Below are 20,101 nucleotides of genomic sequence, written 5' to 3' on the forward strand. Positions count from 1 at the left end.
ATTCATCCGTTAACATCAAAACACCATTAACTCTTAATGGACTGCACTTCTAATGAACTTCTCTTCATTAAAAGAAAATACCCTTCTTCACTAGTATTTGGAAACTCATTTGTGAGCTAAATCAGTAATTTGATTAGTGGAAAGTTTTCAAGAAGATAATTTTAAAAAAATACTTCACATATCAGCAAAAATGCTCCTCTAATAAAGCCTTTCTTTATTAGCATTTCACGAATGCCCCATGGAAAATGCCTCATAGTTTCTTCATCCAATTACTACAGCTATAAAAGGGAAACAAAATATTTAGAAATTAGCAAAAATATTTTCATTAGGCCTTAATGAAAAACGTGCAGAATTGTGTCTGCTTAATGTTTCCGAGAGGCATCACAACTTAGTTTGATTTACAGCAGGCAGCATCTGACAGGATACTAACACTCAGCTTAAATAGGATATTGCAGAAAAGCCAGACATCGGTGGTGCGCTCGCTGCAGTTAAACTGTAACACACACACACAAAAAAAGCATAATCTATAAGCTTATTCTGATTTGCGTTTACTTTGTTTTTATAGGTTCCCGCTCCAGCCATCGCACCCTGACTTTTTGTTTATAGTGATACTCCTTTAGAAAGTCTTGCAACATTGAGGGTAGAGGAAGGTCATCGATTCCATCATATGTAGTGCACCTGCAGATGACTGCCCGGCAGATATACTGCAGGCTGAAGGGGAAAGTCCTGTTCAGAGACACAGTCAGCAATGGTTCAAAGAACATGCAAGAGCTGGGGTCTTTGTAGTGTTCCAGGAGCCCCGTGACAGTGGAGGAGTGAAACACACAGGGATCGTGGGCATCGAAACTGAAGTTGTGATTCCACTGCTCAATGCGTGCGTGAAGCGAGCGGTTGTAACGACGGAAGCTCACAGAGAAGAGGTAGTCCTCCTGCGCAGAATCCCTGAGCAAAAAAGTGCCTTCGGGTTTACCCTCCAGAAGCGCCTCGGCTTCGTAGCGGTCCATCACCCCCCAGTAACAGGGGTTACCTGTGATCTGGAGCAAGTCTGGCACCAGGCAGTGGATGTAATCGATCTGAGTGTGCACCTTCCAAGCCCCCTGCCTGCCGATATGGCCGTGGCTCTCTCCAGACATCTGACGTTGCTTTTGCCTGCGCGACTGCAGACAAAGCGTCGTCGTGTCCTCTTCAGAGTCACAGTTTCCTGGAGGTGTGAGGTTTTTGTCCCCGGTCAGCTCAGTCATACCAGGGGCTAACTTTGGTCCCAGTTTATACAATGGATTAACCTGTGCTGTAGCTTCAAAAGTATGTATTTGGGCATTGGGAGGGGGATCAACCCCTTCTTCAATACTAAGTCTGCGTCTCTCTCGAAGCCTGTCCTCTTCATCTTCTGTGGAAACCAAGGAAGGATCAAATGTGTCAAAAAAAGTTGAATGAGGACTCACAGGTGCCGTGTGCTGTTTAATCAGATGCCACTTCTGAGCCAGATCTGAGCCTGCAGGAAAAGGGCATTTCTCAAGCATTAGTTCAGAGAGATGGATCTTTCTTTTGTTAGAAAACAGAGGTTTGGACTGTTTGTTGTAAGTTCTCATAGGAAAACACAGCCCGACAGTATCTTGTAGACGCTGTCGCAGAGAACGGCTACCTACCGTCCTGTTAGATACTGTATCCATATCATGAACTGAGCTCACCCCGTACCTTCTCTCCCTCCTCTGCAAACCACTTCTCGTTCTACCAAATCTTTTTTCAGTATCCAAGGAGCTCTGGGTTTTGGTAGAGCAGGAATGCTTCTTCTTCCCACCCCACGGAGCATGCCGAGAATAAGAGTCCCTTCGAGCAAGCCTAGCTCCCGCCGCCACACACGAGTCATTCTCTTTCTCAATGCTGATTTCAACAATTTGAGGAATTTCTGTGACACAGTTTTGGTTCCGTCTTGCCGAATTCTTTGAAGGACTTAAACCTAATTGCAAAGCAATGTTTTCTCTCAAAGGGCTGGTGGGTTGTTGCTGAGCCAAATCGGTTACCTGAACAGCCTTCTCTTTAGCAGATGGGCAACTACTGGAGTTCACAACTACGTTTTCATTTTGGCTTCCACCCTCGTGACTGAAGAGATTCTGGCACCTGTATTTGAAATTGTTCCACATCTTTCCCACTTTATCCATGGATTATGTTATCTAAATTCAAGAGGAAAAGAAATATTAAATATAGTTTTAAAAAAAATAAGGCTACATCTTCAGTTATCAAGTTACAGACACAAGAACACTTTCTTAATTGAACACACTACCTTTGAAAAAGTGCCTTAGCATTTGTTTGTACAGTTATGTGCAAGTGACACACATCACGCTATTTTGATATTTAGAAAAATCATCATGAAGTGACTATGTGGGAAACTGCAAGCAGACCCTGTCTACAAGCAGGCCATCCCATTTTTCTATAGCATCATTAAAAATGTAGGTAGGACTGCATAGTTGTTTTTAATGGAGAGGAAATTAGCAGTTCCAAATTCTTCATTTTAAGAAGAATTTGGAAGTCATATGTAAGGTATGACTCCCTGATAAGCTTCCAATAAGGAGTAAAACAAATCCTGAAAAAGAACTATTCAAGTCACTCTAAACTATGAGAGCTGTCAGTAAAATCTAACAAACACACTGTGAATGTCCAAATACACCATCTAAAAGCAAAAGCTCCAGTCATAGGCCAGGCAAATTCCAAGCTATAACTGGCAAGATTAAAAAATATAGCACAACAATAGAAATTTAAGGGGCAAAAAAATTAAAAGCATTCTTAGGTGAGGCAATCATCAGAAGACAAGGAAAGACAGTCAGATATCAGAAGAACTTCAGAATTATAAAATCTCTTATATATTAATGAAAGCCACATATACAAAACATCTTAAAAATCCCATTGTCTGGTTTTATTACTTAAGATACAAAAGAATGAAAGAGCCCAAGGAGATTTTCTATCTTTAGTAAAAGCACTTTAAAAGAAAGCAGCTCTGCAATAGAAACATGATGGCAGTGGATCATGAACCTACAGTGAAAAGATAAAAACATTAGTTGCATGTATTCTGCAACTGCTTCTTTAGAAACAGAGTTTGATAATTGGAGCAAGACTGCCAAAAACACAGGACTGCCCTAGGACAGAGAGAAACAGGCTAATTCCACACTAAAAAAAGTCAGGCAGTGCCAAGCTAAATTAGATCTAATTAAGTTCTGAGAGAAGTGCTAAACTGAAAGGACTAGAAGATGCCATCTTATCTAATTTAACTCTTAATGGAAGCTGCTCTGTTCTTTGGAAACATAATATTTTGAAGCAACTCCTCTGTTGCTGCAGTTCTATTCTGTTCACAGCTAGAAAGGAACCTGAAGTAGTAATTGAATGCACTGGGTCTCACGAAATAATGTGGATGATAAACAAGTAAGCAATACTCTAGTGAGTCAGTCAAGAAGTCCCTTAAGACAGAAGCACAGCTGCAAGCCCACGACTTTACAGCAGAATACACTGAGATTGGGGAAAGGCCAGAGGAGAGCTTAAGTGAGAATCACAAAAGGATAATGAACAGGAAACACCTAACTGTTATTGGAAAGCTTTTACTCCTTTTGCTTTCTGTTCCTACCCACCCCACCTCCTCAGATACCTCAGCAAAAACAGCATCTACATCCAACTGCATCAAATAAGACCTCAAGAATTTAGTGTGGATGGGGAAGGCAAAACAGACCTTAACAGTCTCTGGAGATTATTGGCACAAGTCACCTAGGACTCCGTGCTAATGACACCTGAACAACACCCAAGGAGTTATTGAATGAGCCACTTGAGAAAAACTTGCAGAGAAATGTTATACTTAGAGGATGCTACAGAGTTCTGCGCATACATAAAAAGTTAAAGTGTGTAAGCAAATGAGCAAGGAATGTCTTCCTGGTTAAAAAAAAGAAAATAAATAAATAAATATATATATACACACACATCTCGCTAAATTTCTTCTTTTCTGGAGTTGTCTGGACCAAGCTGAGGGACTGTGAGCGTTCTAAGAGCAGCAGAACTAATTAAGTCAGGTCATGTACAGGTTGGTAGGAACCATACAACCATGTTATCATCCCATCGCAATAATCATAGCTGTTTGCAGTGTCTCCGAATATCCACACTGACCAGGAGGCAGTATACGTTTGCTGCCTGCCAGCCTGTCATCACTGTATCTGTATATAAAAGGCTGACTTTACCCACTTTTCTGCCAGGCTGTACATTTCTTTCTCTTTCTAGTCAGAGACATTTAAAATTTTGGGAAATGGAAAAGGATGAGAGAGTATATAGCCACCGTTCCCTTGGGAAATCAGGCTAGAAACAGCACACATCTTTCTGACCATGAACCGGAATTACTTTTCTCACCAGTCATATATTATTCAGTGGCGTCTTTTATTCTAAAATTGCTCATTTTTGCTCTTCCTTTGCACTACTAGTCTAGAATGTCTTTGGACTGTTAGATGGGTGGGAAGTTATCAATGCTTGCCTGAAACTCTTCAAAAACAAAGAAAACTACTCAAACGTTTTGCCCCACCCCCCACCACACTGGCTCAACATACTGTACTTTCCAAAAGTTAAATTTACAAGGTTAATTACTTTTTGTCATACTTAAAGAATATAGATACCCTTCTTATCCAGAAAAGTGTATGAATCAGTGTATCTTGTCTGGAGAACATAAATCAAAATGAACTTGCTACATTCCTTCTTTGAGTTGTGGGCAACATGATTACTACAAAGAGAAAAACAGTATTTGTTAGTTGTTAGAAAATCTTTTTGTTTAGATATTTACAATTAGCCTCTGATAGAATTAGTAAAATATTCCTTTGATATCTTAAATGTGTGCATGGAACTGCATGCTCACTATATACTTTTTTTAAAAAAATACAAAACCTTTACGGAATTTTCTTTTTCATCCATTAACAGCATTTGTCACATAGACCCCAAGGGAGGATCCTCAAATGAAGCTTTTGAGAGCCAAGAGCGAAGCCACCGCATCTGGATCACTGCAGAGCCAAGCACAATGGGCATACTCAGGCCTGCTCAAATTTGGTCTCTTCACATTTTGGTTTCAAGTCCAAAGCAGTGGTTCCCAAGCTGTGGTTGGCAGTGCTGTCAGATCACCTCACACTGCCTCTCCTCCTTGTTTCCAGCTGCTACATCACATCAAAAGGCAGCTAAAAATACACACTTTTCTAATATTACTTTTCCAGGTAAGCAACTGCTGTACTTGCCACAAGGACGTTATATGATTGTGAAGCAAGAGGAATATGAACCATGATTCTAAAAATGGGAAAGTGGAATACAAGACAAGTTCTTTATGAAAAGAGTATGTCAGCGCTTCCCTAAAATAATAATCATTGTTTTTCAGAGATCCAAGAGGAGTCGAGGGATTTAGTATACTCACACTACTATCAGAAATCTAATAACAGGACAGAGGAGAATCATTTGCTGTTCCACACTAGAACCAAGCCCAGGACAGAAGAGTAAACAAAAAAACATCAAGAACTTATGTTAAAACTTTATGTGCAGAAGAGGAAGAAAAATATTCAAATATGATGCATAATTACTGAAATAAAAACTGTGGAGTTGAGCAATCACTACATGAATATTAGAAGTTAATATTTCTAGGCAGAAACTCCAGAGTAATGTCAAAAAGGTACTAAACATTATTAGTTCCCATTCAGCTCTGGAAGCACTGAAATTGCTGAAATGCTTTTAACATTAGGCCATACTATTACTATTCAAAGATTCCATAAAAGTAATCTTTAGAGAGAGCAACACTTACAAGTACTAAATCTTAGTACAAAGATTAAAGCAGAAGTAGAGTTCTTTTGCAATATTAACATTTACAACCATTTTTTTTTCCCCCATTATGCTCCTTGCAAGTCTACAAATACAAGACAGTAAAACCTACAGTAATTAGTTCAGAGCAAAGCCTTAACAGAGCAAATGAATGGTAAGGCTGGTAGAATAGCTGCTAGAATAAGGTCTACACAAAAAAGCCTTACTTAAAACATTAGGTCACGCAGGCCTCTGAAGACACACCTGCATTCCAAATAAAACTAGTAATGCTGTTTTACTGGGCACAGATGGCAAAGGGGGTTGCATACTAACCATTCTAACTCATTAAAAATCTAAAAAGGATATGGAAGCTTATATTGAAATTTCATGCTTAATGGTACTTAAATATATATACTTCATTATTACTTATCAGTTCTGCTCAGAAACATGAACAGTCAAGGCACCACCTGTCATATCACCTTTGCTAGACAGTGGACACAGGATGGGGTGAGTGTTTTGGGAACCATGCTTCATAGAGGAAAAACAGTTCCTTGAATTTGGGTGACCCTCTCAGTTAAAGCTCTCAATGTTAGAATAAAACTTGAGTCATTGGTCAAGTGTTTAATATTCAATCTAGTGATTTTAAATTAGTTTCATCAGTGTGCAACAGATGTGTGGTTTCACAGACTTCTTGTTGCAGTGCTAAGGTTGACAAAATACAAATCACTCCTGAACAGGCCCTAAAGCCATCCTGGCTTCAGGAAGGAGCACTGCCAGCGGTTATTTTAGCCTAAACAGGAAATAAATTCAGTTCCACCAAAATCCACAAAGTAAATTCATCAATTTGTAGCTTTTATAAGAAGAACAAAAGTTCTACTAATGTTCCTAAAACAACCTCTTTTCAACTAAAAATAACTTCTATCTACTTTAAATTGGCATAAGTTATCTTAAAAAAATAACAAGTAGTTAGCACTCTACAGAGATTGTAGAAGCAATAAGCAGTAGTATCAACACTATATTCCCATTTGCAGTAAACTTAGAGACATTCAAAGCCATGAAGTTTGCATGAGAGGAGTCTTCAAGTATTCTGAGTGTACAAACGATGAAACTACAAAGAGAGCTAGGAAAACCATTTATGTAATATGATTTAAATAAAGACAACAGTTACAACCTGTTAGTAATCCTGAAATACCTCATATTACTAGATTGCTATGAAAACTCAGACCAGCCTCTCCAGAAGTGTCACAAGGTCTAGCCAGAACTTTCCACCTGTGACTTCCTAAGAGGAACATTCAAAGCCAAGGTTGTGCTCTGTCCTGAAGATAATACACTTGTTTCACAATGTCAATATGGTAAATTACATTCAAAATATTAACCCCTAAAAGTGTACCATCTTCACAAAAGCTGAAAATGCATAATGTATGACACCTTATGAAACAGGTATAGCATGCTTATTTCAAAAACAAGAATCTACAAGAGTCTTTGTTTTGATATTTTGATATGATGATAATTTGATAAGATAACAAGGACAAACATTGAGAGAAAACAAAACCAGGCAATTCTTACATACAAACAAAAAAAACCCAAATCACACCCCAAAACACTACATGCACACACCACAGAACAAAACACAGCCCTGCAATGGGAGGGAAAAGAGAGGAGGGATAAAAATCACAGTCTGTCTGTTCCTTGCACCCTGTTTAGGTCAACGCTAGCACGAGCACACCCAGGCAAGTGGGCAAACACATTTTGTGACACTGGTACACATCACCTTGGACCGTGGGGGGAGAAGTAAAAACGAGAGAGACTACGCTTCTATGTGGATTGTTTCTTAAAATTATTCACTTCACAGTGACGAGAGACCCCATTATTGAAGACATTTGTTTCCATTAGGGTACGCTTGCTGAAGAGGTTAATTTCCTAGCTGCGCATTGCCAAATGCCTGCTATAGGCTGTGGCTCCCAGGGAAGCACTAACCAAGCTGCTCACATAAGCACTCCTCAACCTTATTCAGTCAAAATGAATAAGGTTGGCAAACACCTACCCTTTAAAGTAACACACTTGAGGTAGGAAGAAAGGGCGATACTAAGGATTACAAAGCAGTTTCCTCTCTTCCAATATACATTCCAGAAATAACAAATTACTACTGTAATGCTAGAGACAATATTTCTTAAAAAAAACAAGAATATGTTGGCTAAAGTGGAACCATGAATATTCTTCTACACACACACACACACACAAAGATGTGCTCGCTGCAGACAGCTCAAAGAACTGATTTGGAGGGCTGGAAGGAAGAGGTGGCTGTTATTTTTTTTAACTAGACAAGGTAAAGGGGTCAAGTGTCTCAAGCGTTCATGAAAGCCTTATTAAAGCAAAGTACCAGCAGCTTTCCCTAGCAGGCTATGATAATTTGGAAGTGCAGCTGCATACAGAGAAGAATCTGGAGGCCTAAATCCCAAAAATGAAAACCTCAAACCTGTTAAGAAGAGCTAAAGGATACAGAACTCTAATTGCAGCAACACACAAACTTGGCTTCAGTCAGCATTGCAACCAAGAGAAATGTCATCAGCCTCTTCCTGACCACCTGTGCTGGTGCAGGACGTGGTCTGCACACCGTATGGCTGCTCAGTCAATCAGCTCAAGGAACTGACCCATACCAAAATGAATTCTCAGAAAAAAGTCACAATCATTACTCCATCTGGTTTACAACTTCTGTATAAACATTCATGTTAACACAAGGGAGGAGCGGATGAGAAGGGAGGAAGCAGCAGCCAGGGTAGACTGCTTCCTTCCACAGCATTACTGATTTGTTCTGCTCACAATATCAAGACCTTAGACAGACACTTCGAAGAGAAATCTCAGTTTGAAGCCTACATAGTAATCAACTGTGGGGCTTTGATTGCAAAGAGAGAGATTAGGACTCTATTTAAACTGCTGCTTTGAACATTCATGTTGAAAGTTCAGCCACTGAAAACATTTACTTCGAAAATAAAATGCTGAGTTGGCTTGATGTGTCCTGCTAAAACACAGGGAAAGCTACAAGTTCCAAGGACTTAAGCTGGCAGACTGTCAAGTCAAAGAAAAATAATGATATTGCACCATTGTTCAAACCTGAAACTAAGAAGTAATATCCTCCCTCTCCTTGGTGTAGATTCACAATGAGCAAAAAGCAGTCTTAGCTCAGATAGCAGACATTCTGCCAGCTTCTTTCCAAGCAGCTACACATGGTTAACTTCAGTTCAAAAATACTGTTCCAAGATATTTTGAACAGTGGGGTACATCCTTCCATCCCCTTAGTAGGCTTCAGGGTTCAAAAAGGACAATGTCAGGATTACATATGCTCACATGTTAGATTAGAAACTACTATACAGTTGCCAACCATTTCTGTTCAGAAAAATCTAGAATTCTTAAAAGAGAAAAACCATCAATGGAAAAACAGAACGTGAGCAACACTGAGCCAAAAATATAAAAAGACAGTTGTTTCTGAGGTACTCTTTTCCCTGTACTTACACAAGTCTAGTGGATAATAGTATGACTATGATGAACAAAGCTAGTATTTCAGATTATATAAGAATCAGAACTACACACAGGAAGCATAAGTTTCAGGTATTAATACAGAAATAATGCTATACAGATCTACCCAGAACTCCACATATTGATAGATGTTGATGTAGAAGGTCTGCAAATTCAAGACAAGGATGCACATTAATTCCAAGTAAACACCTTCTAATCAGTTAGGTAGCATCCTGATGGCCACTCATAACATGTAAATCCACACAAGCAACATTAAACTGAAGCAAACCCTAAGTAGGAAACTCAGAACTTCACCTTATAATTTAAAAAAGGAAACAGAAAAAGCATCAAGTTCATTAAGTAAGGTTACCCATTATGGAAGAGAACTCTAGGCAACTCGCTGAAATAATGTTCCCTGTACTGCTATGTTTAACTCTCCTCAAACAGAAGCTGCCAATATACTTTTTTAAATTCATGTGGGCAGAATAAATGGTTCCAGTCAGTGTTCAAGTTAAATACAGCAGCCCTCTTGGTGACCTCTCCAAAAGTCATAAGTACTCTGAGAAAAAGTCATGGAGCTCTCCCCTAGCACAGCAGAACTTGTTTCTACTTAAGAACACTAATGAAGCATATCCTTCTCTATCAAGTTCTAAAGTATCAATATGTCTCAAATTGATATAAAGAGTGATCTAATGGTTATGCATATGTAATTCTTGGGAGTTAAGAAGGAAAGGCATTATGCTTAAGGAAAAGCTTATCTTAATAGCTATGCTTCACTAAAAGGAAAGGAAATTGGAAGCAAAGTTGAAAAGATGGGTCAAACATATCCCATATCCCTGACTAGCTCAATAGAAACATCCAATTTAAGACAGTTTGTAAACAGAGCAATTCATTCAATTGCAAATTGGCTATTTAGCAAACAGCTAGTTCCTCTGTTCTGGCATCAATTTATACTGTTTTAACAGTCTAATTTCTTCTCACTTGACACTCTACATTTTTCAAAACCTTAACAGCCTGCCTAATGCCTCTCTCACCATAGTACCCTTGCCCCCCCACCAGCTTAAAAGCAACTCCTCTACACACAGAGCTCTTTCCATGCATCCAGCTACTTCCCATGTTTCCCCTCTGACCAAGCAAAAGATCGTATTCTCTAACAAAAACTAGCTAGCTGCTACTTCTTAAAACTGACAAAGTTCTACTTGCCTTTCTCTATTGATGTATTATATCAACAATGGTGACTATATAGGAAAAAGCAGTATTGCTATTCATGCAATTTGCAAGATATTAAGAAAAGCCACCCTTCTTTTAGATGAGTGAAATGGACCCAAAAGTTCCTAGAACCACAAAAACAGCCTAAGCTGTGATTTCTAAGGAACTACAATTTTTAAAGTTAGCATTAATCTGAAGACTAAATATTTCTACATGCACTTAAAAAAAAAAATCTCTTGCACTGTGATTTGCTCAGTTCATAAATTTGTCATTTCTGATGAAATAAAAAACCCACTGAGGTTTTATGGATAGCATCTGCATTTTTTGTTCACTGCTAACATTACTAGAGCAAAGCACTTGATAGTGGAAACATCATACACACGTGTAAAAGAAAACTCAGGAAAATTCCACAACTAAACATGAGCTCTTTGCAGCAACATAAACAACTTGACATTCTTAAATATATGAAACATTTAATTGTAATTTATAGTATATATTAACAGATGACCTGTAAATTGGTCAAACTCCCTTGTGTCACTGCAACATTGAAGAGAGATTCAGCTTCAGGCTACTGGGGAGAAAACTGCTGCACCAGCCTGGTGTCTTACCCAGCTATAGCTACGCTCTACATGAAGTAGAAGGTGGCCTGGGATAGACAGTTCTGATAGTATCCACAAATTATAAAGTGACCTTCATAATGACTTAACTCCCAATTTACATTCTTTCATGTCAGAAGTCTGAGAAGCAAACTATCACTAGAGCACCACCGGCAATCCTAGGTCAGTTTCTGTATGAAACATGTTTTCATAAAACAGAAGTATATTTGAGTAACTGCAGAATGAGGGATTAAGCCTGCAAAGTATTTGGCAAGCAAGGAGTTAAAATCCTGCCTAAGACTTGCCCACAGCTGCTGTCAGCAGTCAGGCTTGTCAAGAGAAGCTCTGGGCTGTCTTGACAAGACTAATTGGCAGCAAGCACCTGGTTCCCTAGGCTGGGCCAGGGTAGGTAAAAGAATACAAACCCTGCAAAGAAGCAGCTGGACAGCTGCCAACAGGTCTAGCCTGTTTCATGTTTTCACTTTGATCCAAAGCCAAATTTATCCTAGACTATACCCAGTTAGAGCTACCAGAAACATTTTCACGCAACTTTCCAACTGAAAGTAACTTGTAGCTTATTGTTCAGTACCTGCAAGCTCTGCCACTCAGCACACACCGGGCCTTGCTGTGCAGGTTTCCAAACGCTACCAAAAATTAACACAAGGTGTTATTGAAACTTTAAAATTATGGACTAATATGCCAGCAAATAAAAAACAAGATTGTCCTGGATATTCTGTACATTGGACATATAAAGCATGTGCCATGACAGTTGGAGATACATAGCAAATTACAGAGCCCCTTTAAGGAGAGGAATAAAGAAATTTTAAAACCAACCAACCTCCACCCCAAAAACCCAATACAAACACAAAACAACTACCCTCACAACGCTGCAACAGTGTTCTGGAAACTAGCTAAAAGTAGACTGCACAAACTACTTCAAATGAGACTTCCAAACGTGTGAAAACACACTTAAAATATATTTTGACCTCTACAAGGAATCATAATTACAGTGAATTTGAAGCTTTCTGAAATTCTGCTGTTTGTTTTTTCACAATATTAGAATTCAAGTAAAAAAATTTAAAGCATTATAATGCCTTGCAGGTTCAGCCCAAGGCAGGCAGATTGTTCCGAGGAGTAAGGAAAGAAATCTATCAGTTTGTTAGCTTAGCAGAGTTTTATATTATTGAATCAACAAGTGTCTAATTATATATATAGGCAAACAATAAACATTTATATATATATATAAAATATAGACAACAATACCTTTCAGATTTAAACATTTTTGTGCAAGATGGTTTAAGTATAAATATTGAAAAATCAGAACTAAATTTCTTTAAAGCAAAGTGCTTAGCAGGGAGCCTCTGCCAAGTTTCACGGTTTAGGCATTTTACTTTTAGCTTGCTAGTCAAGAATCCCAACAATGTACAGTAGCATGAACATTTCCATAACTTCAATAACTGGAGATTTAGAACTGTTAAAAGGAAAAGTCAGTACTTGTACATAGTCTCTGTATGAAGGAAGTTTCAGTCAATAAGTGTCAATGCAGAACTATGGAGTTTGTGAAATAAGGAGGCTGTAATGGTAGTAACACCACCAGTATTGCTAGAACAAACCCACCCTAAGTCATGGAGCGTGTTGCTCTGGTTTTAACTAAACAGGTTCTACTAAAAGAAAAAAACCACACTTTTGTTTTATCTCATAGAGACATTAAACAGTACTAATACAAAGATCCATTAGCAATCTTTAAAATGGAAAAAGCTCAGTGTAATGAGATTATAAATTACTAAGCTTAGAGTTACTGTTCTAACAACAAAGTTTCTCAGAGTGACAGCACAGCAAAGTCAACTCTTCACAAAACCTGCTCCCCTTTTGTATTCTCCACCTTTACACAAAGAAGGCTCATGAGTAAATTTAGAGGCTCTCTTGGTCTCTACTCACAAGCAAGGAGATTTCTGTGGTTTTAAATGGAATGCCCACAATTCAAAACATAAAATCAGGATGTACCATAAAAGTGCCATGCAAAAAATTTTACCTCTTCACATTACCAAAAATGTAAGACTAACACTGTACACACAGGATAGGCAGAGAGACTAAGCAATCATTAATAAAAAAGTCAGATCTGTCTTTCCTCTTCAAAGCGTCTATTGCCTCAATCCATTACAACTGAGATGTTCATTAGATTATTACATCACCATCTTTAGGGACCTGGAACCTATTGCATAGCGAGAACAAAGGAAGTGACTTTTTTGTCACGATGAGGCTACATCTCTCTTCTTGGCCTTACTTAATGCAATGTGTTACATCAAAATTATTTAAATAAAATGCTTATTCTAGCAAAGCAGCACCCATGTGAGGATGAGAATTTTCTAAGAAAAATGTATGTGTTTGATAAGCTCCTAAATTCTTCTGAAAATAGAAGATAAACACTTTGCCTTTTGATGTTGTCCATCTAATCCTAAAGCTCACTCCAATTTTCCCTAAAGATTGTTGCACCAAGACCTAGTCATAGACCAATAACCCACTGGTTAGCTACTGTGCATTCTTATTAATCAATAGGAAAATGGCTTATCTGAAAAAGGCAACTCACTAACCTGTGATACTACTCTAACACCCAAAACACACAACAGCTCATTCAGGATTGGAAAGTTGCTAAGTATCTACGGACTCCTGCCTGATACAGCTAACTTTAAGTTATAGGCTGCAGGAACTCCCAGAAGATGCAGCAAAGGAACAGACTAGAAAAATTAATCTCGACAACAACACTGTCAGCTGCATGAGACTAATAAAACTCATCCTCTTTTGCCCTTAGTCAAATTTATGGAAGCAGAGATTCAGTTTTATGAATGGTTAAAGAGACTGCATTTCATGAAGAAAGTCTGCAACACCACTTAAAACTTGGCAAACCTAAATCAGACAACAATGATTACTGGAGGATGAACTTGTCAGAGAACAGGTGTTTGAAAAAACAAACAAAACCACTAAAACCACACGACCACAAAAGTAAACAGACCCCAAAACACAATGGAGACAAAGTGAGTGATTGATGCTATTTCACCATATCAGCCTGAGACAATTTACTATTCTCTGCATGAAAAGAAGACTACAGGTCTTTATGGGCTGTTTCTCATTAACAGAATTTAGCTATAACAAGGACACCCTAAGGGTGATAATCCAAGATAACTAACCTATCATCGCTTTGCTGCTATTAAAAGGGATATTCCTGCTTCCCTCCCATCCCTTTGCATGAGTTCCAACATTCATCTGACCTCTATTTTCACTATACGCTAATTAATGGAAGCACCAGACAGCACTTCAGCTAGGAAAAAAAAGCCAGGAGACAAGTGACAGCACAAGGGTAGGAGAAGCTATTGGATCTTAAGCCATGAGTGAAAGGTAGAACCATCTCTATCAGCAGCAGGGAGCTGTTAACACTGATTCAGCCATTTCTGTGAAATCCCACTCCTTAAGATTAAACCAGATTCTCCTTATACCAGGAAACCCGTTTTATTAAACAAAAATTATAATTGTGAAGCAAAAAGGCAAAATGAAGCCTTGACACTGACTCATCTAGAAAAACACTGTACGTTTCAGAAGATCCAGGAGCCATAACACTGTTAACAGCAAAAACTATTAACATAAAAATACAAGAATTATTCCTCTTCATTTTTTCAAAAAGACAATTTAACTTAAGATACATCTACATAAACATTTTCAAGGACAACCTATTGAATAAATTATTTCAGGAAGCTATGACCCTTAAGTACCCTCCATTAAAAAAAATAATTTGATGTAGAAATATAAGTTTTCCTCAACTTATTATTGGAGACGTGGTAGTTTCCACATCTAGCTACTGTCACATAGTGGCCAGAAGTTCCTGATGGAAAACATGCATGGTGATCACAAGAATTAGAATTCCAAATTCTCATTTGTAGATGAAAACTAAGACATTTTCTTGAGATAAGCCAGAGTTTGAGCACCTCCCAAATCATTAGATAAAGCTAGAGGGTCTGAATAACAAAAAACAGCCATGCAACTTCACAGGGATCTCAGACTCTTCTGCTATAGATTGGCAGGAGTTTGCCAGTCAGCTGGGAGGGAGGAAGGAAAAAGCAGAGAACAGTCTTGTGTTTGAGGACAGCAACAAAACTCAGTGAAAGTTCTCTCACACAATTTCAAATGTCTACATAATTGACATGGATTTTGCTGCAGGGGAAATGCATTGAAAAAGGATATTATAGATGTACAGTGTCAACAAGCAAGGCCATCGTTCTTAAATTTTGAGCTAGCCACCTCAGGAGCAGCAGAGAAATTCAGCCTACTTGGTAGGCTTAAAGGCTTCTTCCCAACAAGGAGATGCTTTTGAAAACATTTTTCCCCTGCCTTTTTTTAAATAATCTTTTTATTACTATCACCCACTGCTTCCCATTATCAGACCACATTTTCTGAAGCTTTCTGATTTGGCCTGAATTTTATAGGTTGGGTAGCTACCTAATACAGTTCTTCAAAGTAGAAGTTGTTGTGGGAAAAATGTCCAAAAAGTTACATTTCAGCTGTTTTAAAAAACTCGCCTCCTCATCTTATAAATTCAGGAAGTGTGGACCATCTTCTGCTATCTTTATAGAAGTACAGCCAAACTTGGTTCAGTTTGGAACTCCTGAAGAAAAAAAACCTTTAAGTTCATTGTCTGAGTAAGTCTTCCCAGATTTTATCTATTAAGTTCTCTAAAGAATCAGAATGATCTTTTTTGGATGACTGTCACAGCAATCAGTACTGACCAAATGCATATAACCCTAGTCATATAAGTGACTGAGTACATGCCTCTACAACCCACAGTTACGCATTAGCATGAGTGGCATCCTTGTCATGCTCAGAAGTAACGCATCTGTTCGCAGATGGAAGACAAGCTTTAGCCCATTGTGGATACCTCACCTTCTCTAAAAAGAAAGTCTTAACACAGTTTAAGTCACAGTCAAGAGTACAGGTGTTGGTAGGAGTCTGGAGGTGTTGGGGAGCTGATGGGACAGGAAAGGAGGAAGAGTGATTGCATGATCATGGAGCTGACGTGTGCCAAGGCTGTCTCATGGAGATTTCCCATCTGGCTTTGTGCTGTAAGACCCTCTCAAGTCCCTAATTAACTTAGGACAATTCTAGTTCCCAGGCTCTGCATAGCTTACTGTAGTCCAGAGATGTACTTGAAAGAAAAATCCTGCTAGGCAGAGTGCAGTCTCCATGGAATTCCACAAAGAAATGTTTCCGTGTTCAAACTACAAATTTTCAATAAGAGAATTGACTCAATTCTGGCAAATTTTCATATAAAATTAAAACATTACATCTCAGCCAGAGGTCACCCACTAACAAATTTCAAGTAGATACTCCAGAGTTCAGAGGAACACTACAATATTTCAAAGAAGAGACTGCCTTAAAAAATGGCACACACTATTACTCTAGTTTTGTTTCTGAAAACAGACAAATAATTTCGGCTGAAAGCCTTAAACAAATTTAAACTCAAGGCAAAGAAAACACAAATTATTTCAGCCCAAAAGACTAGCGTTCAGCAAAGTTATAAATTTTTGAGATGCTGTATTCAGTTGTTTTCTAACACTTCCTATTAACTGTAGAAGTAAGAGATGAAAGAACACCACCAGCGGGAACAATGACTCATGTGTGAACTTCTATCTCACTTACGCAGCAGCAATGCACTTCACTACAGAAGTTTACAGCTGTGGAACACAATAGAACACTTTGTCAATTATTTAGAATCACAACTATTCAAATTGTCCATTAAGAGTTAGAGTTATTTGTGTAATGGACAATGTCAGGGTCAGTGAAACTACAGAGCAGGATGATCCAGCAAACACAAAACATAAACAATCTTCCCCTCTAAAATTCCAACTGTCTGTCTACTCATTGAGATCAGGTAACGTTAATACTCTGTGCCATCTTGTTTTCTCCAGAATACATTGTTTGAAAGGCAAATCGGAGGGCCCTTTGCAAGCCTCAAAGATACACTGAACTGGAAGACTCAGCAGCCTTGATCTCATACACTGGTACACTCCATCCTAAGAGCACTTGAGCGGAGGAAGCAAACAAAAATGTGAAGCAACATGAACGCATACACAGGACAATATTATCTTAAATTACTACAGAAAATGGAGGACTTATAAACCCATAGTAAGCAGGGGCTAAAGTCCACAAGGACCAGATAAGAGCCCTCGAAGAGTCTAAAGAAGGGAAAAACCCAACCTCAACAGTAAGAAAACACAATGACCAGGAGAGATTTTTCTTCATTTTTTGGACTCTCTTCCAAACAGTCCTGGACATCCTGTTTAGTCTGAAATCATATATAAATAAGATAGAAACAGACACCTCCACTAACCCTTTACTTCCAGTCACCATTGCTCACATTCCACTATGGGCAATTTAAAGCTATTTGAAGTACCACGAGAAGAGCACTACACACAGCCAGCTGGAAGTTGGCACACCTGGTCCAAAGTTATACCTTTGTTCAAATACTGGCTGTTTGTTGTTGAGGGGTTGGTTGGTTTGTTTTGGAGGTGTTCCCTCAACAGATTTCCATGGTCACGTGTCCTTTCTACCTGACAAGAGGGCAGAAAGATGCAAAACTTTATGACATGCTGCTGTGCTGCTACTCTTCACCATGCAGGATCAAATCTATCTTCTTTCTCTGCAGTCCCATATGACGAAGTACATGAATAGACAGTTTACTCTTATCTACTTAATTCCTGCACATATAGGATAGGTATGCTTGCAAAGCCTTTTAAAGTAGAAATTTTCTACACGTATTTGAGCCCTAAGCATAGCTCCTGCATAGAGGCATTTAACTACCTATGCTGCCTCGAATGTTGAAGTACAATCACTTCCCATTAGAGCTAAATAGATGGTCCAATTCCAAGAATAGTAAGAAGATTATAAAATAGACATGCAAAGCTACATGAATAGGAAACAAGGATCAGAAGCACTGCATTCATCTACACTTAAGGGAGTTGCAAATGGTGCTGTATCAGTAGGCCTACCTAGTAAGATTTTGTAACAGAGAGGCAGCTTTGTACACGGATATTCTTGTCTTGATCTGGCTGCCATTACTGTCCCAAATCAAAGGCCAGAATTTTTGCCAACATAGCTGTTTCTGTAACATCACAACTCCTGCTTTAAGTGAACCATGGGGTTTCTGACAGCTCCGTAATGACAGCTATGATCAAAACTACTTTTCCATGCTAATAACAAGCTCAGCTACATTTACAAAGTATTTACCTCTGGATTGATCCTTATACCACTACTATGGTGCTTGAACAGAACAAAAAGTGCATACTGAGCATTAGGAAAATTTAGTGATTAACGAAACCGCAGAACTAAAATATCCTTCAGAAGAGGCATCAGCTGAATGCTACCACACACCATTCAACAACTAAAGCACGTCACCCTGTCAGCCACAGAGCATCATTGTTGCCCCCTCAACCCCTCCAGGACATTAGAGAATGTGCATAAACTAGTGAGGCAAACGAGAATAAATTCTATTAGGAATGTCATCCATGATGTCAGCATATTCTTAAACCAACAACTGTTAATTCACTGTCCTCTCTGAATTCAGAATAACTTGGAAAAAAGACAGGGTACCATGCTTTAGAGATGACGACCTCGCTGTTAGCAGGAAGCTTGGAGGCAGTAGGCTTTAAAAATGCCTCGACATCAACTTGTTTCTAAGAGTAAAAAAATTTTAAAATGTCCAAAAAATTGCTGTATATTTTACAAGTAACATGTACCCCAATAACTTTCTTGCTAAATTAAATCAGTTTTCTACTTAGAGCTGTTCCTCAAGGAAGTAAATCTATAAATCACCTAGGTAACAGAGTTTGAAAACCTTACTAGCACCTACTCCTATGTTTGCCTTTGGCAGAAAAAAAGTTTTTTACTCATTTTTTATGTTCAATTAATTCACAGTCACATTCTTCATAGAAAGACTGCTGGAAAAACTCAACTTGCTGGAAACTATAACTATAATTACTGACCTGCTTCAAATCAGCCAAAATGAAATTGCAAAGTAGATTTTTTGGCATTAGAGCTATAACTTGATGGTACAAAGAAAAGCAAGTGTGCGAGTAACAGAAGAAACCAAGCCTAACATTTGTGAGCGCTGAGAAAATGAGATACAAGTGGTGAATTTACAGGAAAAAATTGAGAACAGACCCTGAACAAGACTAGCTTTTCCTAGATTTGTACTGCACAACAAAAAATGAAAGAAATCTATTTCTTTGCTGTATCAAACTTTTGTCAAACAAAGCATTAATATTCAAAAAGAAGAATACAATTTTTTATCAAATTTCACAGTAATGAACAGATTGTAAACCACAGCTGTATGGTGTTTTATCTCTTTACATAACAATATTATATTTTCTCCACAATTTTCAGGTTTGCTTTACTCACTGCTCTCTGGGATCATGGGAAAATAAAATTAAAAAAATCTTAGCATCTCTGTATTTCTCAGGAAAATGGAAAATGCCATAGCAGGTGTCCCATTAAGAAAACTGTATGAAATCATATGTCTGTGATGATGAAACTGGCATATCAAAATCCTTTTTCACTTATTACAGGCTTTAAAGGGGATGACGTATTCCTCAAGTACACATAAATATACTCTTAGCATGCCATGTTAACTTTACTAGCATTAAGATGATTGGCTTATGGTACAAAATTGATAAATCTCTCACATTTAACTAAAAAAATAATATAGAATTCATGGGCTATGCAGATCCTTTGCAGTCTTTGTTTCTACCGCTGCATGGTCAAAATACTGGAATTATTTGCCTAACTGAAAAAAAAAAGTGATTTCAAAACATGATAATTTTTGAGCCTATAAGCAAGAATTTACAGGACTAAAACCAAAGCCATCGATATCCTGAACCATTTACAAAACAGGTATAACTACAAATCTTCAGCTTATCTATTGTCATCTTTGATGCTCAGGGAGA

The 20,101-nt window shown here is 38.3% G+C and overlaps 1 protein-coding gene across 1 annotated transcript in view; it reads right to left on the reverse strand.

The window, feature by feature from the left end:
• Window positions 1-522: 522 nt before the first annotated feature.
• SOCS5 (suppressor of cytokine signaling 5) overlaps window positions 523-20,101 on the reverse strand; it is a 28,777-nt gene continuing 9,198 nt past the window's right edge. Inside the window, exon 2 of the mRNA XM_080340897.1 lies at window positions 523-2,171. Within this exon, the coding sequence (XP_080197023.1) occupies window positions 549-2,159 (1,611 nt within the window). The 5' untranslated portion in view covers window positions 2,160-2,171 and the 3' untranslated portion in view covers window positions 523-548. The remainder of the gene's footprint in view (window positions 2,172-20,101) is intronic.

Source organism: Nesoenas mayeri, assembly GCF_963082525.1.
Source record: "Nesoenas mayeri genome assembly, chromosome: 3".
NCBI lineage: Eukaryota > Metazoa > Chordata > Aves > Columbiformes > Columbidae > Nesoenas > Nesoenas mayeri.